The following is a 25921-nucleotide window of genomic DNA, read 5'->3' as shown; positions in this document are numbered from 1 at the left end:
CAACTTAATCAGACATAGAAATTAAGTTTTTATTTCAAAGCAGTGAGCAAGCTAAAAAATAAAATAAAATATTAAATCCAAGTCTTCATCATCTGACATAAAACGTTAGATAATAAGCCTTTTGTGTGGGTGCCAATATGAGCATGTCTGATCCACCATTGGATCGGGAAAATATGAAGTAATGCAGCAATTGATAAAGATTAACTGTAAAGATCATACAAGTACTGAAAGGTTTCAGTGAATGGTGGATCTTTCGAGGATTTTGTTCTCATTTCTTCTTGGGGTCAGCATCAAGAGGCAACCCAATGTCCTTTCCACGCAACTTAAGGCCTAAAAATGAAACGAAACAAAAAATATATTTAAACAAGTAAAAACAAAAGGAATAAAATTCCTTTGAATTAATGTCGAATAAAAAAAAAAGTTTTTTTGTGTAAAAGCAGTGTGGTACTTTCATAATATAATGTTTTAATACATAAAAATAATAGTTATTTTAACAAATGTTTAAAAAGATCAATAGATACATCAATAAATTAGAATGTTGTGGAAAAATTTAATTTCAGTAATTCAACTCAAATTGTGAAACTCGTGTATTAAATAAATCCAGTGCACACAGACTGAAGTAGTTTAAGTCTTTGGTTCTTTTAATTGTGATGATTTTGGCTGGCATTTAACAAGAACCCACCAATTCACCATCTCAACAAATAAGAATACTTCATAAGACAAATAAATAAATTCTGGAAAGTATGTTCATTTAATGTACATGTACTCAATACTTGGTAGGGGCTCCTTTTGCTTTAATTACAGCCTCAATTCGGCGTGGCATGGAGGGAACAGTTTGTGGCACTGCTGAGGTGGTATGGAAGCCCAGTTTTCTTTGACAATGGCCTTCAGCTTATCTATATTTTTTGGTCTCTTGTTTCTCATTTTCCTCTTGACAATAGGCCATAGATTCTCTATGGGGTTCAGATCTGGTGTGTTTGCTGGCCAGTCAAGCACAGCAACACCATGGTGCTTTTGGCAGTGTGGGCAGGTTCCAAATCTTGCTGGAAAATGAAATCAGCATCTTCAAAAAGCTGGTCAGCAGAAGGAATCATGAAGTGCTCCTAGATTACTTGGTAAACGGGTGCAGCGACTTTGGTTTTCAAAAAACACAATGGACCAACACCATCAAATGACATTGCACCCCAAATCATCACAGACTGTGGAAACTTAACACTGGACTTCAAGCAACTTGGGCTATGAGCTTCTCCATCCTTCCTCCAGACTCTAGGACCTTGGTTTCCAAATGAAATACAAAACGTGCTCTCATCTGAAAAAAGGACTTTGGACCAATGGCAACAGTCCATTACTTCTCCTTAGCCCCGGTAAGACGCCTCTGACGTTGTCTGTGGTACAGGAGTGGTTTAACGAGGAATATATGACAACTGTAGCCAAATTCCTTGACACGTTTGTGTGTGGTGGCTCTTGATGCCTTGACACCAGCCTCAGTCCATTCCTTGCGAAGTTCACTCAAATTCTTGAATCGATTTTGCTTGACAATCCTCATAAGGCTGCAGTTCTTTCTAGCCCCTTTCACACTGCGATTCCGGCAAATACACAGGTAAAGTGTTCCGGCAACTGTTCCCGGGTTGCTAGATTTTGCACTTGCACACTGCCAGTGATTACCCAGGATATGTGCGTGCTTTCACACAACCCGTAAAGGTCCCGTAATGACACGCGACATCAGGTCGTGACGTGTAATGTATTAGTCTAAAACGTTAGGCACGTTATACTTTCACTGAAGCAAGCGAACGATCGCGGAGTCAGCGCGGAAAGTGAGGAACTAACTGATCTCTGCTTCATTACAGTTTGCAGTTTTTTGTCGCAAACGTTGATCTTCCTTCAAAACAGCCAGTAAAAGAGTTGCGCGATAACCTGCATCATCACTACGACACGGCATTAGATCTGGCTTTTGTTCACACAGCGCTCGTCCCGGGATTGAACCCGGCCAGGTTACTAGGTCCCCGACCTGGGTTCAATGCCGGAATCAATCCTGGGACGCATTTGCCTTCACACAGAAGGCGACCCGGCAATGTTCCGGCAATTTGCCGAGTCCGACGTGAAGTGTGAAAGGGGCTTCTGTTGGTTGTGCATCTTTTTTTTCCACACTTTTTCCTTCCACTCAACTTCCTATTAACATGCTTGGATACAGCACTCTGAGAACAGCCAGCTTCTTTGGCAATGAATGTTTGTGGCTTACCCTCCTTGTGAAGGGTGTCAATAGCCGTATTTCCACTGTCGGGCCAGTGCGAGCCAGGGCTTAAAATGGGCCGGGTGGTAGTGATGCAGCTGTGGGAAGAACTTCATTGAACGAGAAAGGGGTCTTTTACTGTCGATGGTCAGTGGATTATGTAAACGAGAACGATTCGTTCACCTAAAAGATTTGTTCACGAACAAACCATCAAAGTGCAATTACCTATAGCCTATATTAAATATCTGGAATAGATTTTTTTTCATATTTTATTAGGTTCTTTGATAAGGTTACGATACGAAGGTATAAGTAGCAACGTAACTTCCGTGTGTCCCGATGCATGGGCGGGTCAAGAAATTTTATTTTATTTGCGGGGCGAGCCAAATAATTTCATAAAAGCGGCACCCGCGGGTTGGAAAAAACCCGACCCGCGCATCACTACCGGGTGGGGCTAATAGCCTCGGGCCAGTAGCACCGAGGCCAGAATAGCGCAGGGTTTCCACAGTCGAGCCTGAAGCTCCGCGTCACTAAAACACGCCCTTTACACACATCTCAGGAACAACGTCATGCAACCTCATCACTTCGCCGACAATGAGAAGTTATCAGAAGACTAAGTCAGTCAGTGGAACTAGCGCGATCACAAAACGAAAGCAGCCGTTTGTTTGCTGTTAAATATTAAAATTCAAAAGCATCGATGTTTTACTATAGAATAAATGATACATTGATCATAATGAATTTATCAGGACTCAATCACACAGAAATAAATTTATTATTATTTTATTTATTTAACGCTTATGAAAATAGCCTGCTTATTCAGTAGAGTCTGTTTCTGTTTATTTGTAGCCACAGTAGCCCATACATGACATTTAGAATGAATGGTAATATCTCTACTTTTATAAAAGCTCCCGAACAAAAACCATTATTATATTTTTATGTTCAGCTACGTGAAGATAAACTCCTGAGATTAAACTTATGTCAGATAATTTAAGTTACTAAATAAATACATGATTGTGATAGAGAATAAGAAGCTGATGTCTGATTTCTTTAAACGGTCATATTTACAATGTTTACTGTGGTAATGTTAATGTCTAGCATGCACAGTCTTTTGCACTGCTTATAAATATTTCTGCCTTGTATGGTGATTATAATCCACATCGGATTGATTCAAATTATATTCAAACACACTGACTGACAGTGAGTTTTGAGCTCAACTTATTAAAAAAAAAAAGTTTTTAATGCTGGTGTTATAGCTGTTAGCTTTCTGAAATGATCCTCAGCGCAGACTCTATATTTTTATAAAAGTTCCCAAACAAAAATCATCATTATATTTTGATGACATATGCTACACGGAGCTAAACTCGAGACGAGACTTATGACAGATAAAATATGTTACTAAATAAATACACAATTGTGATAGAGAATAAGAAGCTGACATATGATTTATCCAAGTGGTTGCATTTACCATGTTTACTGTGGTAATGTTAGCCTAATGTTTAGCGTGCACAGTATTTTACATCTCTTATAAATATTTCTGCCTTGTTTAGTGATTATAATCCACATCGGATAGTTATTTCAAACACTCACTGCTGACTAAGAGTGAGTTTTGAGCTCAACTTATTTAAAAAATTCTTTAATAGTGGGGTTATAGCTGTTATCTTTCTGTAATGATCTGCAGCGCTGAGCTCTCCAGACACGGAGAAATTCCGCCTTTGTTCATAACCACTCCTCTTGCCCCAGCTGGCCCGCTTTGGCCCAAGGTTTTCGTTGGGCCAAAAAACCCTGGCCATTGGCCCCGAGGAAGCCCCGATGAGGCACGATCAAGCCCCGGAAGTGACAGTGGAAACGCGACTGGCCCTGGCACGTACTAGCACGCCCGGTTTAAGCTCGAAAGTGGAAACACGGCTAATGATTGCCTTCTGGACAGCTGTCAGAACAGCAGTCTTCCCAATGATTGTGTAGCCTAGTGAACCAAACTGAGAGACCATTTTGAAGGCTCAGGAAACCTTTGCATGTTACCATATTCTAATTTGTTGAAATAGTGAATTGGTGGGTTTGTTAAATGTCAGCAAAAATCACCACAATTAAAAGAATCAAAGACAAACTACTTCAGTGAATACTCGAGTTTCACAATTTGAGTTGAATTACTGAAATAAATGAACTTTCCATGACATTCTAATTTATTGAGATGCACCTGTATACTACCATTTAAAGTTTGGAGTCAGTAAGATTTTTTTGTTGTTTTAAATAAAAATATTTTAAATAAACATTGTCCCTTTGAACATTCTATTTCATTAAAAAATCTTGAAAAAAAAGCATCAGTATCTACAAAGATTAGGCACCACAACTGCTTTCAACACTGACAATGAGAAATGTTTCATGAGCAGCAAATCAGCATATTAAGATATTTCTGAAGGATCTTGTGACATTTTAGACTGGTGCAATGGCTGCTGAAAACAGTTTTGCCAGCAAAGGAATAAATGGCATTAAAAAAAATAATAATAAAAAAGTAATTTCACTGTTTTTCATACAGCCCTAATGAGTATAAGAGACTAAGGTTTAAAAAAACCTTAAAAAACCGACCCCACAGATTTTATTCTACATAGATCAATGGTGAATCCATAGAGAGATCACTACAGGCCGAAACAACAAATCAACTTTATCTTGGGATTCCCGTTATCAGAAACTTGACTGCAGAATACATTTCAAGTGACACTTCGGTCTACAAATAGAACATTTCTACAATGACCCTCCCTGGCATTAAGCTATGAGATACAGTATATGAGATAGCAAATCATACCAATGGCTCGCTCAATCTTCCCCATGACTTGGTTATTGGGAATGGCCTTCCCAGATTCATACTCTGCAATGATTTGCGGCTTCTCATTGATTTTCTGCAAAACACACAATTATAATTGTGTGTGTGTGTATATATATATATATATATATATATATACACACACGAATAAATTACAGATTATACAGTAAATCTGTAAATTACTCACAGTTGCCAGATCTTTCTGGGTGAGGCCTTTATTCTGCCGGCCCTGCTGGATCACCTTCCCTACTTCCAGAGGCACTCTCTGATGGCTGAGCTCCTCTGTCTCTCTGTCCAGCTTGGCGGTGTTCTTGGTCACAAGATGCTGTTTGTTTTGTCCAGCAGCCCCTTCGAAGCAGAAATTGTAAATTGAATTCCAGTTGGCAAATACACGCAATACACACGAAAAGGTTTTAATGTTCTTACATTTCTTGGATGTTTCGACGGCTTCTCCTTTCCTCTGAGCAGTAGTTATAGCCTGAAACAAAAGTACTGCTTGCGTTATATAAATCGAAACTCCGTGTACATCCGTGAACAGCTTTTATTGGGCTTCCACATCGTTCATTACCCTGATTAAGTCGACGATTATATTTCTGATGCATTTATACCCAGATCGATATTTTAGACTTTGACAGATTAAAGCCATTTTGCGCATTATTCGAGGCGAAACAATTAAACGCAGGTCGCAGCAACAATGTGTTTGCCAAACGTGATCTAATAGCGTCAGCAAACTATGTAACGTGACGTTAGCAGATGGCTGTGAAATACCTGCTTAGACTTTGACTGAGCAGCTGATCCCTTCTTCCTCAAAACAGTCACGGTATCCCAGTCGCTCTCTGCCATGTTGTCGAAGATTACTTGCAGAAGTGTTTGATTTTTAGGCAACAACGGGGCGTTCAGCTTGTCGTGCACGTCCCTGCTCTTTATGCTAGTGAACTAAACCGGATATACGTCAGGGTATAAGGCACGTGTTAACGAGCCCTCGTAACGTGCATTAACCTGTATCGTATTGTGCCTGTATGTGTATTTACAAATATATATATTTGTATATATATATATATATAAATTATATATATAATTATATGCAGAGAAATCTTACTCTTACTCTTAATGTGTCTTAAATTCAGTTGTTCAATAAACTGCGTTATGAATTGTAAAAGCTCTTAATTTGCCCTGCGTGGTATCTGACGCAACAATATAATGGAATGGCAAACTATTTTTTTTACTTTTCATTACAAATTATACTTAAATTATACGAAGAAAAAAAAATATATGTGTGTGTGTGTGTATCTTCTTTTTAGAATGGATCGAAGAGCATCTATCTATCTATCTATCTATCTATCTATCTATCTATCTATCTATCTATCTATCATAGTGAATGTCAAAAAAGTAGGTAACACTTTATTTTGATGGTGCCTTTATGAACATTCTATTGACAATAAGTAACACTGCACCTGTCAACTAACTCTCATTAGAGTATTAGTTGTCTGTCTGATTATTATCTAATAACTCTTGATTGTGATGGTCTCCCAACAAACATTTTAAGTAACTTTGCAAGAACATCAACTTAACCCTAACCCTACCAGTCTACAAACACTCTACTAACACTCTAGTGAGACTTTGTAGATATGTATGTGCAAAGTTACTTTTAGTCAACAGAATGTGTTAAAGGGACAATCAAATTAAAGTGAAACTATTTTTTTTCTCGATAAAGTTTTTTATGCTCTTAAAACTTACTCTTTCTTTTCAGGTAAAATATGTTCTTTGAACATCATATAGTCAATAAATATATCTTTGGAATTTAGGGATTCAATTACATTTGTAAATTAAAATTTAGATAAAAGTCCAATACATTTCATAATAATTATATTAATACTTGTCAATTAATATGTAGAGCTTACACTTAATGTAGAATAATCTTAAATCGGAGGGTTTGATTTTGGCCTTAGTCCTCTCTGTAAATAATAGGTTAAAATAAAGTCTAATAATAAAGTAGATAAATGCATGTCTGCTGGAGTTGTATTTATTACTTATGTTAATGTAAAATTTGCCTGAACCTTCACATTTAGAGTTTAACTGAATACTTTTATTACATTCCAAAGATATATTTATTGAAACTAGACAGAGAAATGAAAACAGTTCATTTTAAAACTACAGATCAACATGTAGGCTATTTCCTTAAACTCTTTTATTTATTTATTGTTTATTCATTCACTCATTCATTCATTCATTCATCCGTTTTTCATCATGTGTTAAGGTTGTGTAACTGTTCTTAAAGAACAATAGTATTTTTGTTTGACCAAATTTGACTTTAATACCTTTAAGAATTTAGCTCAATCTGCAGTGGAATTTTGCTCAAAGAAACTCTATAAAATGTATGATGCTTATTAAACAAAAATCAACTCTATGTCAGTAGTGAGCAGTCTTTACATGTGTGTGTATGTAGGTCACAAGAGCATTGCTGGGATCCTAATAGTCGGTAGCATGAATATGGACTCAGAGCCTGACCCCTGCTGGTATTTATAGACTGCTGAGTCAGGGTCAGGAACTGGCAGATCACTGCTACAAGCAAAAGAGGGTGGGGAGACTGACATCGACAGCTGCTGAGATATTAAGTAACCATCTCAATAAAAAAGCTTGAACTCTTCTGTTGCACATAAACATGCAGTAATTTTATCACAATAAAGTAATGATTTTCTTCATCTCTCTGTCTCTCATTTTCCATCTGCAGATCATAAAAGCTTTTGACATAACCTTGAGATTTTCTTGAGATTGTTTAATGTTATAATGCACAAAGTTGTCATCACGTTCCATAAAAAGTATTTTATTCATATCACATTTATCTCTCCATTTTTAGGCATGACGAATCCAAAACACACACATAATTGTCTTGCATACATATTCACATGTTTTAAATTGACACAAAATTAATAAACTCTGTTCATAAAAGATGTAGAACTTGTTTGATTTATGTATCTTTTTTCCTCAATCTGTACAACACTATAAGATGTTTGGTTTACAATAATCATTTATAAAATTCAATGAAGGGATTAATTTATTTCCAAAAGGCCCATGCCATACATAACACTGCTGTGGAAATCATACAAAAGGGCATATCTGGGGCTTGCAGTTATTGGAATTAAACAACATCAAATTTCATAAAAACAACATTGCAATTTTTGGTAATAGTGAAAAATGTGTTTGAAATGTTCAGTTTGAATGCTTAAGTAGTTATATTCATATAAATGTGATGCATTCAGAGTATCATGAAATGTCAGTACAATTGTATTTAAACTCCAGACACTCAAAATAGTCCATAAAATGCAGAATTATCTGTGGTGGTTTCATTTACAACTTTTCTCAAATGCAATGTAAATAGTCTGAAAATTATATACAATTCCAAGAAAATAGACATCTGAAATGACTCATTATGCTGCTTTATGTAATCCCTGAGCAAATGTTTCGCTCACTTACTGTGATCAGTAAAATCCATCAGCTGATTGATATAAATCACACATACTGATTTGGCCTTCATCAGTGTTAGCAATTATAAAAAAATACTTGCATCCATATCCTTTCTTTTAAAGTGAAAGGGAAAACTGTGCACCTGATGCTTTTCCAAAGCATTTCTTAAATTTTTTGTTGCTTTGGCAGAAATGGAACATGAAATGTTCAGATCAAACTTATGGATGTGTGCTGCTTAGGTTAATGTTTTAGAAAAGTACATGTTTCTATCACACACTTTTTAGAATAGATGTAGGGTGCTTAAAATGAACTGAAAAAAATAAAATAAAATAAAACACCTATGGCGACTTTAGAAATCCTTCAAAAGACAGGTACTGATCAGTAGAGGGGGCTCCAGTTGAATGTTCCTATTGATATTAGAGTCTGGCAAGTGTTGGAAGACAGCCACACCATCTCCACTAAACTGTAATGAAGGAATCCTAAGGCAAAGCCGCATCCGACATCTGTCAGATGGTGGCGACCTAGCAACACACGGGACATGCCAACTAGGACTGCCCATAACACAAGCAAAATACGCAGGGGAACTGCAAGCACCAAGTGTGCCAACAGGAATTTAGATACCATGATTGCTCGGCTTGCATGGGCTGCTGGGAAAGAATAGATGTCCATGGCCAGGTAGTCGAGGAAACCAGGCGCCATTTCCCATGGCCCTTTGCGTTTCACCAACTTCTGCATGCCTGCTACAGTCATCACATCCAGTAAGAGAGCTGTAAAGCAATGACATTTACTGTACATTTACATTTTTAAAGCAATAGCAAACTCACAGGAATGTTTATGCTCATTTGGCCACAAGTTATCACATCTGACATGATATACAGCTTTAACACACTCTTTGAGTGTGTTATATTGCTTTTACATAACAAATAAGTAGAAAAATCAAGGAATGTTGGGAAAAAAAAGAAACCACTTTAAAGCAAGTCTCCAAGTCTGGGCAAAAAATTTTTTTAAAGGTGTGGTGACAGTGAAATTTTTTGCAAAACTTTGCAGACAAAAAATCTATGCAATGAATAGCTCACAGAAAGTCACTTTCAAGCCAAGATGCTTTCGGGTGATCAATGTGGCAAATTCATGAAAACTTAAAACCGTTACAAAATCTGCATAAGGAAATCTTTTGCCCTTACCTGAAATTCCTGATCACATGGATTCCTATTGAAATTACTAGGTTTTGCTCATGAAAATCTGCAGACAAATGTGAAAAAACCCTAACAGTGTGGTGCTGTCCCACTATGCTGTTCAGGGAGCATGCTGGAGGCACAAGGAAACATTTAACAGTCTTTAATCAAGAAAACACTGGGAATAATCCACAACAGACCCAACAAACACTGAACGCAAAGGCAGAGACTTAAATACAAAGGATAATTGAGGAAACACAGGTGCATAGGATCATAATCAAACTAAACAAGGTCAGGAACATGGCCAAATAAGGAAAATCTGTAACAGAAACAGAAGCAAAACAGGTCCAGAATCCTGACATATCGGCCCCCTCCAGGAAGGCTCGTCCCTGCACTGTAGATAACAACAAAGGGAGGCAAAGGTAGAAGCTTGGGAGGATGCTCAGGAGGAGGATGGATATTTGGGAGGAGGACGACGGGCAGAGACCAGAGAGATGACAATGGAGAGAGGAGCCAGGGAGACGAAATGAGGGAGCTGGAACATGAACAATGTTGGCAGAGCAGGTGGCGGGGGAACCCAAGGCGGAGACAGAGAATGGAGTCCTGAGGCGATGGTGGGTCAACGCCCAACCAAGGTGGAGGTGGAGGGACGATGGAGACTGGTGGAGCTGGTGGATTGACTGGTGACAGTGGTGGTGAGGGAGCTAGGATCCAAGGTGGAGCTGCTGGGTCTACTGACTCGGAGGCTGGAGGTGGAAGTAAGGGATTCTTCAGCCACGACGACAATGGAGGATAGCAGACCTATGGCGCTCACACAGTACTGATGGTGGGCTCAGGGTGAGCAGAGGGGCTGCCAGGAGCAGGCGGTTGGGTATGCATTTGTGTGCATCCGGGCTCTCAGGGCTGCCTGCTGGGATCAAAGCCCACTCCTGGCTGGACTCGGTGACTGAGTCTCTCTTCCTCTGCTCAGTTGCTCGGCTTTGCGCTGACTCGTCGATCGCTGCGGGAATGGGCTCTCCGTCATTGGTGGGCTTGAGCTGATACTCCACACTGTGGGGAGATGGTGGGCTGGGCTCTGGGTCGGGAGTGGTACTACTCCACAAAGGGGGTGAAGTCCTCTCGAGGACTATCTTCAGACCACAGCGCTCTGCATGCAGTGTTTAAACTGGCATCGTAGAACACACAGAGCACATCGTCCAGGTAGCTGGTGGTGTTAGCTACCAACAGGAACATATGGTCTCATATGGTCCTTGAGAGATCTGTCCCCCTGCTCCAGCAGGATGAGGAGGAATTTGGGATGAACAAAGGGGTCCATAGGGCACCATGGAAAAAAAGACACTGGGTAAAAACGAAGAAACAAAAACGGAGGGTAGACACAGAGGTATCTGTCTTCTGTCACACTACGCTGTTCAGGGAGCACACTGGAGGCACGAACAAACATTTAACAGTCTTTAATCAAGGAAACACTGGGAATAATCCACAACAGGAGCTTCAGCAAGAGACATAGAAAACAAGTAGCCCCGACAAACACTGAACACAAAGGCAGAGACTTAAATACAAAGGATAACTGAGGAAACACAGGTGCATAGGAACATTATCAAACTAAACGAGGACAGGAACATGAGCTAATAATGAAAAACCAGAAAAGAAACAGGGCCAAAACATTGTAAAGGAGACAAAAGTACCAATGGTCAATAGAGGACAGACTAGTATGGTGAATAAATTGTTTTTAAAAAGAAAGAGCTTATCTCTTAATTAATATTTGCCATTAAACATTTGTTTAAACATTGATTAATCCATTTTTAGGCTTTACAAAAAAAATTAAAAATGAAAAAATAAACTGGAAAATTAAAATATACAGCCAGTTTTGTGACAAATAGGCTTCAGCATATGATGCATTGATTTCTATGTTATCTGCAAACAGCGATTTACTGAATGCTCAAAGACATCCATGCTATCTAGTGATTGGTTATCAACGCACACATAATCTAAGGGTACCTTTAAGATTACTCCATGGTAGAGCTCAAGAGGTTGGTCTCGTCCCATAATAGGAACATCTCTGGCAAGACTGATATTTTAAGGTTTATATTTGGCACATGCGCAGAGCACAAGACTGCACTTGTAAGTGTAATCAAGCTTGAAATTGTGATCAAATAGACAGCTATAAAATAAAGATGTCAAGACTGATTAAATCACTTCAAAAAATTGTGTAAACCATTGGATTACTTTTACAATACAATACAATTATGAGCTTTTTGGAGCTTTTGAAGTTTTGGTCACCATTAACTTGCATTGTTTGGACCTACCATGCTGAAATACTTTATGTGTTCTGAGAGCAAATAAAGTCATCCTTCTGGGTTTCCATTCAGTTTCGTAAAAAGAATGAAATTAAAATAATAAATTCTAGAGTGGCTTTTCGTTATGTTGGAGTGTAATGAACTAGTCACATGCAGCTGTCACTCAGAACACATATACTTGTATTCCCTCATCCACTGACCTACAAACCCAACAGCATCCTCATAAGCTGAAAAAAAAAACCCGTGTGATTTCAAATTCATCAAAATCTTCTGTGATTGACCTGATCACCATTACAATTTTACTCAGTCATTCTCTTATTTTCATTCTCAGTTATGTACATGATTGATTTGAATGTCATTTTAATCAAATAATTCACATGTAAACAGTGGGTCAAAAAAATATACATTGCATTTCAATATGTCCAGTCAACACGACATGTAGGGTATCTAACACTGAAATTCCTGAATTTAGTTATTTACAGTGTCCTAAAAATTATCCTAAAGTCAGTAGCCTATATAAAATGAGAATATACTCTCTCTGTCACTTTGGTGGTATGGTTTACAAAGATACATTTCTCAATCATAGTAGCCTATATGTGTGACCAAAATAGTGATGTTTTTATAGCCACACACATTTTCAGAATAACACTCGGACGTTCTCCAAAGCGCCAGTATTTTAATCATTAGAAATGCGTTAAAACTCACCTAGCAGCAAATTGACCAAAACCTCTTGACCGGCCAACGTGTTGCTTCTCGTGAGACACACAATTGTGCCGAAGATCCACGGGATGCCATGGCCAGTGAGCGCGAGGAGCTTGACCATAGAGCGCACGCTTCCCCAAGAGGATGTGCTGTGCGCGCACACGCCGAGCCGTTTAGACATGCAGATATCAATGGCCAGAAGAGAGTTCAAAGCGATGCCTTTGAATGAGGGGTTTAGCTGCATACAGTCTTCTTCTGGTAATTCCTTCTTTTCCTTATTGTTCTCGGGCGTCTCTTGCTGCGCGTTTGCGCCCTGCTGGTTTTGACTTTGCTGGTATCTCTGCGACGGCCTCCGTGCAGCGCCGCGTGCTTCAGCGCTCGTGCTCTTCAAAGGCTGATTTAGAGACATAAACTCGGGTCTGTTCAGCACATTGCTTCGTTCCCTCGCCCTGGATCGAGTCTGATTCGCAGGCATTTTGATTTTCTGCGGACTAAATGTGTTTTACTGTCTTGTTCGTCACACAGAGAGACGGTCTACCATGTCCATTCCCAGATCATATCTTGCTCTGTTCTAAGTGTTGCGACTTCTATTCCAGTTATACTAAAAATAGACATTCCAGCCGCCTGGATACATGAGACGCATCCACATGCTGCCGAAAATCTATATAAACAAATGGCACTCAGCTAAGATAATCACTGTCTTTGCTTTAGAAATAAAAAAAATAGGGTAAGCTTGAAAAAATTGTAAATATAGTATAATGTTTATTTAACTTTAAATTACTATGCCACACGAGCAAGTGCCTAAAATGTTTCTAAACTATTATCAGCATATAAAATGTAAATTTTCAAAAAAGGCCCCTTTTGATAACGTTAAAATCCTATAAAACAAATGTTCCAAAAATCTATTACTCCATTTAGATATATCTCACCTCATTTATTTGCTGTTTTATTGTTGCTTTCCTGAATGTTTTCAAGAGAAGAGCGTCTGGAAAATTGTCAAAATGAAAGCTTATTTGTGGCTTCGAATTTAATAGTTCCACTTAGTACAATATCTATACAGTGTACTCGATAAGCTTTATAAATAAAAGTCATCCACCGCAGTCTATTTTGCTTCTCATAAAATGGTCCATCATCTGTTTCATTCATTCATTCAAAAAAAAAAAAAAAAAAAAGATGACTGTTGAATGTCTCTGACACAAAACTACACTACCCAGGATGCAAAACGTCGCCAAGAAGGGAAGTCTAATTCTAAGCCGCTTGGATAAAAAAAAAAGCCAACAGCTGAAGTATTGTATTACACCAGAGGAACCTGACTAGCCCATAATAGGACAAGGGCGACACTAACCCGACTGGTCACGCTCTTTAAATCTGTCAAGATATGACGCGGAAATTAAGAGCAACGACATAAGATTTGACACCAGAAATTTTGGTCTCAAGTTATGTCAGAAGACACAGCGTGGAGTTGGACCTGTAACGGGACCATGGATTTCAACTTCAAGTAATGTTGCTTATTTTTCTTGTCATGGAGCGACTCAACCTCACTAGACTGTTGACTGGAGCGCATCGTAACAGTTCGTAATGTCGCACTGTTGGACGGTACCTGTCAGGTGCTTCTTACATAATTCTGTTTTAAGTCAAAGGCACGTATGAACTGACATATATTTTAACCAACCAACACGATATAGATATTTACTTATTTTAAATGTATTATAATAACTATAAGATTAAACATGTAAGGTTTTTATTGTTATTTTAGCTTGACTGAAGGAAGGTAGGGAAAGACCTGGGATTTATTAATGCTGTATTAAGAGATTACTAGACATGTGAGATGATCCATTTTGCTGACATGCCAACAATCATGTCATAGCACTGTGACCACAGACTTGGGCCCTTTTTCTCTCATCATGAATTTTACTGCTTCATCTGGATACTGATGGGTGTTTGTGCTGCCAGTCTAAAGAGGCTCCACCATGGGATGTGTACAGAGTGTAAAGCTCAAGCCAAGTTTTCATGAGAACATCACGGTCCTGGAACTGCAGGCCTCCATTGATGCCAGTCCAACTGTCATCGATGAGTCATCAAATGTGGTTCTGCGATACCGCACGCCTTACTTCAGGGCATCAGCTCAAGTGCAGGTGCCACCCATGCTTTGCAAAGAGATCTGGACCGTTGGCTGGATCCAGGCTTGCAATCAAATGGATTTCTTTAATATATATGGGAATGAAGGAGTGTAAGTGTGTTCATTGTACAAAAATATACACCTAGCTCTTGAATACTTTATTGATTTGAGCCCTGGGAATCTAGAGGCTGATATTTAGATTACCAAAAACACTTTTAAAAATAAAGGTTTAATATTCACATCTATGGTTCCAGGAAGAACCTTTAACAATCATAGAACTTTTCCACTGCACAAAAGTTTCTATTTTCTACAACCTCCCCTTTGGGAACCTTTATTTTCAAGTGAACCCATAAATGGCACACATTATGGGTCTCTGACGATTTGCACCCAACAATATCCATTGGTAAAATATGGTATTTAATGTACTCTTTGGGTTATTACTCTTTACGTTTATTTAAAAATTTACTTTATGAATAAAGCCACTCATTCTCAGGTTAAAAAAAAGTACACTTTAAAAATCGAGACAAAAATGATAATAAATTTACACCTATGTAAATTGCAAAATTATTCTGCCTAAAAGTAATAATAATAACATGAATAATAAGCATTTATAATGCACATTATGATGCAAATTAAGCAGAAATAAAACAACAACACAGTTATGCATATCTGTATCAGAAACTTCCATCATTTGGTTTACAGGGCAGCAAAATATCATTGAAATATTGTAAAAATGAACTGAAGAAAAATGAACTCTATGTAGTTTAGGGGTGGCATGATATAAAAATGGAAATATGTAAAAATGCTTTTTCAGGATGTTAGTAATGTTTATGGTGCAATTTCCTGAGATTGTTTCCTTAAAAGCAGCAAAGCTGAACACACCCCTAACAGGACAAAGGGCTTGTCGGTAAAGACCAACGTCAGTCCTGAGAGACCTAGCGGAGGCTTTATTTCTACCAAAATTATTCACAACATTCATTCTCTAGGAAATTACAGGGCTGTTGATTAAGATCTTTTTTAGTCATTATAACTTTCTTGATTTGAAACCTAAACAAACAAAACTGTTTTACTGTTAAAGGCTAGTTTAACCAAAAATGATTGTACTCACTCTCAGGCCATCCAAGATGTAAATGAGTTTGTTTCTTCATCAGATTTGGAGAAATTTAGCATTACGTCACTTGCTCTCCAGTGGATCCTTTAAAGTGAATGGTTGCCATCAGAACACAGCTCATAAAAGGATCAGTGGAGAAAGCAATATTATAGATACAGAGGACTCAATAAAACTCTATAAAGGTCTTTTTATCAGCTTTTTGGACTCTCATTCTGACAGCACCCTTTCACTAGGGTACATTGTGATGCAAGAGTTTATGAACTCACTTCTCTATACAACATCTGAATAAGAAGTTTGATCTTCCCTCTTTAGATCCAGCTGGGAGCTCCCGGAGCTGAAATGTGGGCAGATCCAGGCCATTAGTGATTCAGATGGTGTGAATTACCCCTGGTACGGCTGCACCACTGAGATGTACACAGTAGTGGGTCCCACTAAGAAGAGCACCAAACTCACCGTCAGCATGAATGATAACTTCTGCCCAAGTGTGACGTGGAGTGTCCCAGTGGGCACCACCAGCAGTCCCCCTCTCCTGAGCGCCATCCAGAGGGATCAACGCTTCACCACGTGGCTAGTGGCCATGAACGAAACCACAGCTGAGATGGTGCTACTCCGAACCATCCGCTGGAGGATGGAGCTCTGCATTAAAGTGGATCCAATGAAGCCTCTGGGTCAAAGAGCCACAGTTGTGCAGCCACTGATCCAGGAACAGCCTCAAGTCCTAGTTAAAAATGAACCCATCCCAACAAATGCCTTGCTTAAGCCTAATGCCAATGATGCCCAGGTTCTAATGTGGCGGCCTAGAAATGGAGAGCCCATTGTGGTCATACCCCCAAAATATTGATCCCATGAAGGATATTTACTTCCGATTTGAACTGCAATGATTCAGTAATTCTCAGTTAAATGAAGAATGGCATGGAGTGAGTGAGAATAATATTCAACAGGGTTACCGTTTTAACATTTTAAAGGAACAAATATATTATTTGTGTATTTATTGATGGTTGATAGGCTGTTTGAAAGGATAGTCCACCTAAAAGTGAAAATTCTCTCATCAGTTCCTCAACCTCAAGTCATTCCAAACCTGTATGACTTTTCTTCTGTGGATACAAAAAAAGATATTCTGAAAAATGTTGGCAACCATTGCAGTTTTGAGTCCCATTGACTTACATAGTATTTTTTATCCATGAAACCATTAAGTAACCAACATTCTTCAAAATATCTTCTTTTGCATTCCACAGAAGAAAGACAATGCATACAGGTTTGGAACAACATGTGGAAACAACTGATGACAGAACTTTCCTTTTTGGATGGACTGTCCCTTTAAGGGCACACATTTATCATATTGTGTATTGTTTTGTTTTTAAATATTTGTAATATTTGTAATTTGTAAGACAAAACTGTGTGTGGCCTTTGCACACTTGGCTATGGACTGAAATGTGGCCTTATGAAACCTACTATAAACAAAACTGAAGTAGTTTTTCACACATGTATGAGTCGATCATTAAATGTATAATGGAGGTATATTTATTTTTAGTCTGGTGTGGCCAAGGTTTTACAAAATAAAATTGCCTTTTATTTTGTGCAAATACAGGAAACATTTGCAAACATCACTTTTGTCCGTGGCATCTTACAGGATGTTCTGTGAACTAGAACTGTGAATAATTTAGTTGTCTTCTCATGTTTTAAGAGGCAGCTTTTCAGGTGCACAAGCTGAGTTCCAGGTACTTCATCTTGCTTTTAGACTTGAAGAACCTTATGGTGGAGGATAAGGTGGAAACTCTGCAATAAAATCATTGTGTAACAATATATATACTTTACTGTGTTTTTTTAAATTTTATCACATCTTTGAAAATCAAAGCTTCACTAAAAAGCAGAAAGCTATACCGACTTTGTCAGTTTAAATAAGACATAAAATTATCGTACAAGTCAAATTTGCTTAACAACTTCCTAGCCAGATTTATTTGATAACTATGACCAATTATTGTATCAGAATCGCACAATCTTTGTTCTTTATTTGAAAGCTTCCTCTCAACAGGCACCATATGACCTGATTCTAAAATACTCCAAGTTGTCCTATTTTGTTCTCTTATGAATTCATTTAAATCTCAAAAGTCCTGTATCTGCACTGAGAGACTCTGTGGGCATCTTTATTTGTCACATTGTTTAGTAATATTACTGTGAATTAATCAGTGACTAGAAAATCTGACTGTGTTTAATTTAGAATGGGTAGGGTGATTTTTTATTTAATTTCAACTTCCAACAAGAAGTTCCCCCAAGACTTACAGGCGTAAATCTCTTCACATGAGTTCTTACAGTAGCAACAAAAGGCAGTGCATTTGTGTATTACCTGTAAGTAATCAGGTTTAAATTTTAATGTAAATATCCAAATTAACTTATTGCTTTTAAAATGAACAGTACAGTGTTAACAGTACATTTTCTGATAATTATAGATAGCAGTGGGACCTTCAGCTGTTTCCAAAAGTCTAAAACCACTGGTGAAAACAATTTTTAATAATTGAATTACAATTACAATTATGATACAAGCGTGTGATACAATTCTTTTTATTTTCTAACTATTTATTTATTTTGCTATTTTTTAAATCCTACAACTTGTTTATTTCCAGGATTAAATTTGATCCCATAAATTATTATTATTATTATTATTATTATTATTATTATTATTATTATTATTTTTGGACCCCGGTGCTCACTAAACATCTGTTTGGATTAGGATTTTTTGGATTGTTGATTGCTGTTTTTACATTATATTAATACAGCAATCATGCAATCAATAAATGACATGTTTCTTAAATGTTTTGTTTATCTGCTGAAGAGAGAAGATGCTTCAAATAAGAAAGCTCATGACATAAAACTGTATGAGAAGTGTGCTTAAATGCTTAGATGACCCACTGAATTATACACGAGTTAAGTGATTCTTTGTGCTCTTGCACTGTGACTGCCCCTCCCTCCACGTCTCATACTTTCTATTGTTATAAGGCCCACAAACACACACACACACACACACACACACACACACACACACAACACACACACACACACACACACACACACACACACACACACACACACACACACACACACACACACACACACACACACACACATGGAGAAAACACTGAAGATCACTCAGTACTGGTGAGCAGGGAGTCCAAATGACATTTTCTGACCACCCAGCTTCACACATGATTCCTGAATGGAAAAAGCAATATATAAGCTATGAGGTAAGTTTGGGTTCTTGTTCCTTGATACATTCTTTATGTTTTAAACTTTTAGGGTTTTATAGACTCTAATAGTTGAATTCGCAACTTAACATGATTACTTAACCAAATAAAGGATAACATGTTGTGGTTTTTTTAGACCCTGAAATCTCTGTTGAACAAGGAAGATAGGCTTAGGCTCATTTGTTATGGTAAGAGCATTAATATGTTGGGTCGATTTCACTGCTGAAATCTAGTTACGTGAGAGTATTCCACTATTAAAATAATGTATCATAGTCATTTGCATATTTGCTATATTTTCACACTGTTAAAAAAAAAAAAAAATAATAATAATAATAAAATGCTGCCCGGACATATTTATGACTGTCATATACAGCAGTATAATCTCATAAATTATTCCCTTTGAAATTAAATGCATGATAGATTTTGACTTTCTATGGCAGGTATCCTCACAATATCAAAGGTGAAGCAGGTCAAATGAATCATTAATAACTTGGCAAAGCTGAATGCTTAAAAAGGGACAGGATTGATATGTGAATGGCTGTGTGAAGGGAGCAAGTGAATAACATCATGACTACATTTTCATTCATCCATCAGTAATAATGAAACACTTTATAGGAAACCGACAAAGGTCTGTGAAAAAAGAGTTCTTCAAAACCTGTGAGGAAGAGCTGAACAAGGTGAACCTCTTCTTTTCAGGTAAACAACTCTAAAGTACTGTTTGCGAATCATTTACAATACATGTTGATACATATTCAGTATTACCTATTTCTATTTTATAGAGAAGCTATCAGAAGCTCAAAACAGACTGGCAACACTTGGGATTGTAGCTCAGGAAGTTTCTGGATCCAAAGTTCCAGGAGATAATTGTGTCATCAGTGTTGTCCCACCTACCAAAAGAAGAAGAACCCATCTAAAACAAATCAAAATGGCAGTTGGTGAACTATACCTGAGCTTGGCCTTTCTGCAAAAATACCAGGTGCTCTTTAAAAATCTTGAAGTTCCATATTGTTAACATATAAATCTCTGCATTTCTCTGATGACAAATAACTTTTCTGTTTTAATATATATTTGTACTAGCAATTTCAAATAAAATTTACCACATAGTACAATTACTACATACAATATTTTCTTTAAAAAATGAAATGGCATAAAATATGCCCATTTGTGCCAGTACTTTTTTGTTTTTCTAGGAATTCAACTACAAGTGTTTCTGCAAGATCACCACAATTTATGATTCAAAGTTTGGTTGTGAACATGGCCTAAAATGGAGAAATGAAAGGCTTGACACATCTCTGCTCAACACAGACAGAGGCAAATGTGAACATCTCATGTCTAAACTGGAGGTGAGTATGTAGCACTGCAACCATTCTTTTAGTTCACTTTATTCATCACAAGACTCCCAGCTCCTGGATAAAACACTGAATGTGATTCTACAGACGTTCATGATTCAGCTGGAAGGGGGTGACAAATTGAGAGTGATGAAAAGACTTGAGGTCCCACCAATGGACAAAACATCGGTAATAACAAAATGTCTCATCTGTCAAATAAAACTATTGGCTGTCAATCAGCAAGTATACTAAATCATGTTTTCCAGTTAAACAGACTAAGGGACAGATTTACTAAACAGGGCAAGTTAGCCTAAGACTGCAATGCCCAAAAAAATAATAAAAAGGCACCTGTGGGAGTGGAAAGTTGATCTACAGATAATGTGCAAATTAACGAACCAGTGACAGCACCATGAGTGAGCCGGAGGGGGTCTGGCCTTCAGTCCCTGTGACCCCCACGACCGTAACAAACATTGTTACTCTTTCATTCTTGAGTGTTAAATAATGGCACAAATACCAGTAAACTGACTACTGGAAAACCTACATAAATCACTTTGCATGATTCATTTAAATACTCTACTCCCATAAACGTTGTGTCTGAAAAGGAAACTCCTATGAATGCATATCCAATAAGGTTTTTCATAAACTTTTCACTGCGCGTCTTTACTAAATCCTGACAGCAGTTTTTTTTTAATGCCAAAAGTGACTGCATTGGCACATGCTGATAGTAAAAACTTTTTTTTTTTTAAACATACATTAAAAGTAAAATATTTAGCTTTAAAGGGTGTACTATTGCTTCACTAAAAGATTAATATATTTTGTTGTTGTTTTTTTGCTGTACTGTAACACTCACACATTAAATATGCTATAGCAAAAAAAAAAAATCTGAAATCTAAATCCATCATACCAAAAAACAGATGCAAGATTTTTTGTTGCTAGATGACATAATTTGGTTTATTATTTTATTATTTAACATGTTCTACAATCTTGTGTTGGTCTGGTAGTAACCATTTGCATTTATTACTTTCCCATGCTTTTTACAATTTAATCTTAACACCAGTTAATGGAGAATTAATTTACAGAGGTACTGAATAATCTAGATCTTCCATCATGAATTTAAAGTCCTTTTTGACCAGTGAAGCAAGTTTAGTCAGAATTATATATAGAAAAAAAAATTTGTTCAAAACATAACTTTTGGATTATTTAAATGCTTTACGTTATAGTCTTTTTTTCCTCTGTACAAAGAAAGCCGGAGTGTGGATAATGTTTCGGATTGGCTTTGCTTGCGGCCTCATCATGGCTTTACTTACAGCTATAGCTTTCAGAGGTTGGTAACATCTTTCATTTCCCCCATTTCTTCTGTAAACTGTAAACAAACTATAACAATGTAATATAATATCTGATATTCTATTACATAGTCTCCATTCCTTCTTAATAATCCATATACTATGCATGCAAAAATATAATTATGATATAATAGCATATTTCAAGTCATGTGCCTCTGTATCTATTTGTTAGTTGGTATGTTCTAAGTAGGTAACATATCCAGTTTTCTTGAAAGTGTTCAGTGTAACAGACCTGGAGCTCATGAAGCCTCAGCTGCAGCTTTACAAGGGAAGTTTGCTGCTGATTGAATTTCTGTTCCTGATTGGACTGAACCTGTACTGCTTTAATATATCAGCAATAAACCACCCGCTCATCTTTGGACTGGATCCCAGAGAGCACTTCTCATACTACCATATTATCGAGGTGAAATCACATATTAGAGCATGTTTAGTAATACTGTGCTTGCTGTGCTGAGGCCTCATATGTTTGCCTGTGTAATGCAGATGGCTGGGGGTCTGACTGTGTGCTGGTGCACCAGTGTATTGGCTAGTCTTCATCCTTCTGTGTTGTCAGTCCCACAGCCGCTCCACCCACTACTTTTTCACAGCTTCCTCCTGTTTCTGCTACTAAACCCTTTCTCCATATTTCACACCCAGGCTCGTCGCTGGCTCATAGTCACAATGGTAAGACATGGCAAAGATAGGACCTGACTTTTTTTTTTATTAGTCTGTGTATTTATTAGTGGGAATTATTAAGTGGCTCTCTCTTAAGGTTACACCGATAAGCCCCGAACAAAAAGGTACCCGAACTGTCACTAGGGCAGTATCCCAGCATTTTTTAGAGTGTATCCTCAATGAATCATCCATTCAGTTGATTCATGCAAAAACACTGATTTATCCATGAACAAAGCACCACTACTGTGTCTTGTGCAGAGATGCCCTATGATTTATTCTCTTTTGGTTTCATTTGGACACTTTTTGTTGGCAGAGCAAAATAGAAAGAAGAAAAAAAAAAACATATCAAACCATATAAAAAAACACTCCTGCATCTAGAATGTAACTTTCCTAAAATATGAGTATCTTCATTTCATACCTTGTTTATTAATCTTTTGTAAGAGCAATATCACACTTGCAAGCATGCTGCTGGTCTGAATCAGGGCTGTGGTTACTAACAGTGGCGGTGAATATCACTGCTGTGTTGAATCCTGCTAACATTCGTGTGATTTATTTTTTTTTTTTAAATGAAGCATATATTTTTTTAATACATATAAAGCATTTGTATACATATAAAATAGATTTCAGAATGTTGTAGGTACAAACCGTTCTGTTTTACAGTTTCTTTTACTCCACCTCTATAGCCGACCAGGAGACACATTAATGTTCATGCTGGAATCTTGTCTGTATTAATTATCAGGGTATATGTATTTTCGCCTAGAGCCTTGCTGTCTTTGCTGTACAAAGTTTTACAGATAATGCACATTTTACCAGCAGTGCTCTCAAGAGAGTGCATTATCATTTGCATCACCCTCGTAAATGCATTAAAATGTCTATATTACAGAGTAAGGTCTTGGCAGCTCCTTTTCAGCCTGTGGGCTTTGCAGAATGCTGGCTAGCTGATCAATTCAACAGTCTTAGCCCTCTGTTCCTTGGCTTGAGGGATCTGCTGTGCTTCTATACATATCAGATCAACTGGAGAGATATGTGGTCTGACAGCCCTCTAGCTACAGGTATCCATCTAATTGCTAATATATTTGTGCCTCCAGTATTATATTATATTATATTATATACTAAAATTGGGACACATATTAAAGTAAAATTAATTTTTAGGGCAGAATTACTTATCAAAGTTTGTAGAACTATATGTTTCAAGAAACCTCTTTATATTCCTGTCTTGTTTTAGTTGAGATTTTCTTCTGTCTGCAGTGAGTCTGGACTGTGGATTTTATAGTATGCCTGTAACCTGTCTGATCCAATGCTTTCCACCATGGCTGAGATTTGCACAATGCCTGAGGTGCTTCTGGGACACTGGCAACACGCTACATCTCCTGAATGCAGGAAAATACTTCACTGTGTTTCTTATGGTCACCTTTGCCAGCCTCTACAACATGGCCAGAGGGTACACACCAAATGAATGGGTAGAAATATTTTCAGCAAATGTCTTCTGCATTAAACTATTGACTAGCAAAGTTAACACAGCATTTAGTGTCAGGAAATTCTGAGATTGTAGATTATATAGTAGCTGTTTGAGCATAATATTTTAAGCATTATTTACAGAGAAAGCTTTACATGTCCTGCACTTACTGTAATCTGTGATCTACACTGATTGTATTGGTTGTTTAAGAAGACATACAATACCATAAAATAACTGATTGCACCCTCAGCTTATGAGAATATGTTCTCATATTTCAAACAAATAACTAATCATATCTAGACGTTAGGTTAATGTAAGGCAAATATCAAGGACCTTGAAATGTGATTATACTCAATCTAACAGTCTCTCTCTCTCTCTCTGTGTGTGTGTGTGTGTGTGTGTGTGTGTACTTGCAGTCCCACAAGGGGAAAAATAAAATAAAATATATAATATAGTAAATTATGTTTATCTGTAAGTGTAACTCTGTAAGTGGTAGGTTTAGGGTATATTGTTTGGTCAGTATAACAGTATAATAAAAGTCTATGAAAAGTCCCCAGAATTTTCAGAAACAAACATGTGTGTGTGTGTGTGTGTGTGTGTGTCATAGAGAGATCTGCTCTGCTTGTGGAAGGGAGGATATACCTGTATATATGGGCCATGGCTACCTGTACAGGTGTTCTAGTTACAGTGAGCTGGGATTTAAGGATGGATTGGGGATTACTTCAGGGAAATGGCCTGCTAAAAGATGAGCTGGTGTTCTCCCAACAGGTAAAAGTTAGTATACAATGTAACACTGTCTTTTAATATTTTAATACTTTTTTTGGTTTTGATCTGGAGATTGTCTTTGTTAACATGATATATAATATATACTGGTCTCCGTGATTTTGCCAAGTAAGACATGTTCTTGGATCAACATCTTTTGTTGATCATGGATATACTAAAATATATACTTAACCCAGTCCCTACCCCTAAACCTAACCCTACCCATAATTTATTCCTAAAATCTGTGTGAAATGATAGCTGATTAACAAGAGTGTAGAAGCACCTAACCTTGATCGTAAACATAAAACAGATATTTCCTGAAAAGTTATCCCACAATTCTGATTGGTTGATAGAAATGTTGTTCCAGGATCAACAAGGATGTTGATCCAGGAAGATGTTGTAGTACTTAGTGAAATCACGTTCACCAATATATAATATATAAAAGGGATGGTCCACCCCAAACCTTTGGTCTTATCTTCACACAAAGCTATAATATATTAGGGGCACATAAAAACATATTTGGAGTTTTGCTATTTAGGCTAGTTTTGATTGGCCAAATGGGCTGGTTTTGTTACACAGATCTGGCAACCCTGTTGACATCCCCAATTCATATTGACTGTTATAATATTTAAAAGTGACCATGATGTAATTTAAAAATGATTTTTCTTTTTATTAAAAAAAAAGGTTATGGATAGAGTTATGGTGGTTATTAAAATTCAAATTTTACACATTTTGGTTAAACTGTTCCTATGCACAAACCATAAATGTCTATGTGATCCACATGGTACAAAAATTTTTATATTAATTGGAGTTCTCAAACTTTCTAATTTATTCATGTAGCAGGCAATATCAATCTGGTTAAGAAAATATTTGGTAGAAGAGATACCACTGTACTAAACCTTTCTGTGCTGTCAACATTTCAGATACAGCATATAGGTATTATTCTGTCAAATTGACCATATATGACAAATCACAGCTCAAAAGTCACAATTTGTTGTTTGTGATTTAGTCTACTGTATGTGGTGGCAGTGACAGTACAAGCATTTGACATTGGCATCTCATGAAGTTTCAGGCTGATAAGTTGGCATTAAATGAATCACTAGAGGTCAAAATGACCTGCACAGTGTTGACAATTTAGCAATTTTACCATTATGATGTCATCTACTGACATTTAGTTGCCAGTTTTAGCTACTTTCAGTTGAAAGCAGTTGGCAGCACTGGACCTGCA

General features: G+C 37.3%; 3 protein-coding genes and 1 long non-coding RNA gene across 6 annotated transcripts; 2 read left to right on the top strand and 2 right to left on the bottom strand.

Annotated features, from left to right (window-relative positions):
- Positions 1-8: 8 nt before the first annotated feature.
- edf1 (endothelial differentiation-related factor 1) lies at positions 9-5990 on the bottom strand. Its single transcript, XM_059549111.1, has 5 exons — positions 5814-5990; positions 5472-5523; positions 5233-5393; positions 5028-5121; positions 9-330 (listed from the first exon to the last, which is right to left on the bottom strand). Exons 1-5 carry the CDS (start codon positions 5886-5888, stop codon positions 269-271), a joined length of 444 nt encoding a protein of 147 aa, XP_059405094.1. The 5' UTR covers positions 5889-5990; the 3' UTR covers positions 9-268.
- Positions 5991-8082: 2092 nt separating this feature from the next.
- On the bottom strand, positions 8083-13302 carry plpp7a (phospholipid phosphatase 7a (inactive)). The gene is made up of 2 exons (XM_059550012.1): positions 12685-13302; positions 8083-9277 (listed from the first exon to the last, which is right to left on the bottom strand). The coding sequence occupies exons 1-2, from the start codon at positions 13154-13156 to the stop codon at positions 8889-8891; spliced, it is 861 nt and encodes a 286-aa protein (XP_059405995.1). The 5' UTR covers positions 13157-13302; the 3' UTR covers positions 8083-8888.
- Positions 13303-13399: 97 nt separating this feature from the next.
- LOC132140934 (protein FAM78A-like) lies at positions 13400-17355 on the top strand. Of its 3 annotated transcripts, none has more exons than XM_059550015.1 (3): positions 13400-14288; positions 14635-14911; positions 16224-17355. In XM_059550015.1, exons 2-3 carry the CDS (start codon positions 14652-14654, stop codon positions 16750-16752), a joined length of 789 nt encoding a protein of 262 aa, XP_059405998.1. In that variant the 5' UTR covers positions 13400-14288; positions 14635-14651; the 3' UTR covers positions 16753-17355. The 3 variants fall into 3 exon arrangements, with proteins under 3 accessions (XP_059405998.1, XP_059405997.1, XP_059405996.1); XM_059550014.1 differs by having other exon boundaries at positions 14438-14911; XM_059550013.1 differs by having other exon boundaries at positions 13400-14911.
- A 1682-nt stretch (positions 17356-19037) lies between these two features.
- On the top strand, positions 19038-19846 carry LOC132140322 (uncharacterized). Its single transcript, XR_009433775.1, has 3 exons — positions 19038-19150; positions 19287-19338; positions 19766-19846. It is a non-coding gene; the product is annotated as an uncharacterized LOC132140322 (long non-coding RNA).
- The last annotated feature ends 6075 nt before the right edge of the window (positions 19847-25921 follow it).

Source organism: Carassius carassius, chromosome 5 (assembly GCF_963082965.1).
Source record: "Carassius carassius chromosome 5, fCarCar2.1, whole genome shotgun sequence".
Lineage (NCBI taxonomy): Eukaryota > Metazoa > Chordata > Actinopteri > Cypriniformes > Cyprinidae > Carassius > Carassius carassius.
This window is presented reverse-complemented; position numbering and strand designations above follow the sequence as displayed.

Bases quoted from the DNA above. Each gene is read 5' to 3' on its own strand.
- plpp7a (XM_059550012.1), bottom strand. From the start codon at position 13,156: ATGCCTGCGAATCAGACTCGATCCAGGGCGAGGGAACGAAGCAATGTG. The intron at 9,278-12,684 runs GTGAGTTTTAAC...ATTGCTTTACAG, and splicing joins TTTGGTCAATTTGCTGCTAG to CTCTCTTACTGGATGTGATG.
- edf1 (XM_059549111.1), bottom strand. From the start codon at position 5,888: ATGGCAGAGAGCGACTGGGATACCGTGACTGTTTTGAGGAAGAAGGGA. The intron at 5,122-5,232 runs GTGAGTAATTTA...TGTGTTTTGCAG, and splicing joins CCCAGAAAGATCTGGCAACT to AAAATCAATGAGAAGCCGCA. The intron at 331-5,027 runs GTATGATTTGCT...TTTCATTTTTAG, and splicing joins GAAGATTGAGCGAGCCATTG to GCCTTAAGTTGCGTGGAAAG.
- LOC132140934 (XM_059550015.1), top strand. From the start codon at position 14,652: ATGGGATGTGTACAGAGTGTAAAGCTCAAGCCAAGTTTTCATGAGAAC. The intron at 14,912-16,223 runs GTAAGTGTGTTC...TTCCCTCTTTAG, and splicing joins ATATATGGGAATGAAGGAGT to ATCCAGCTGGGAGCTCCCGG.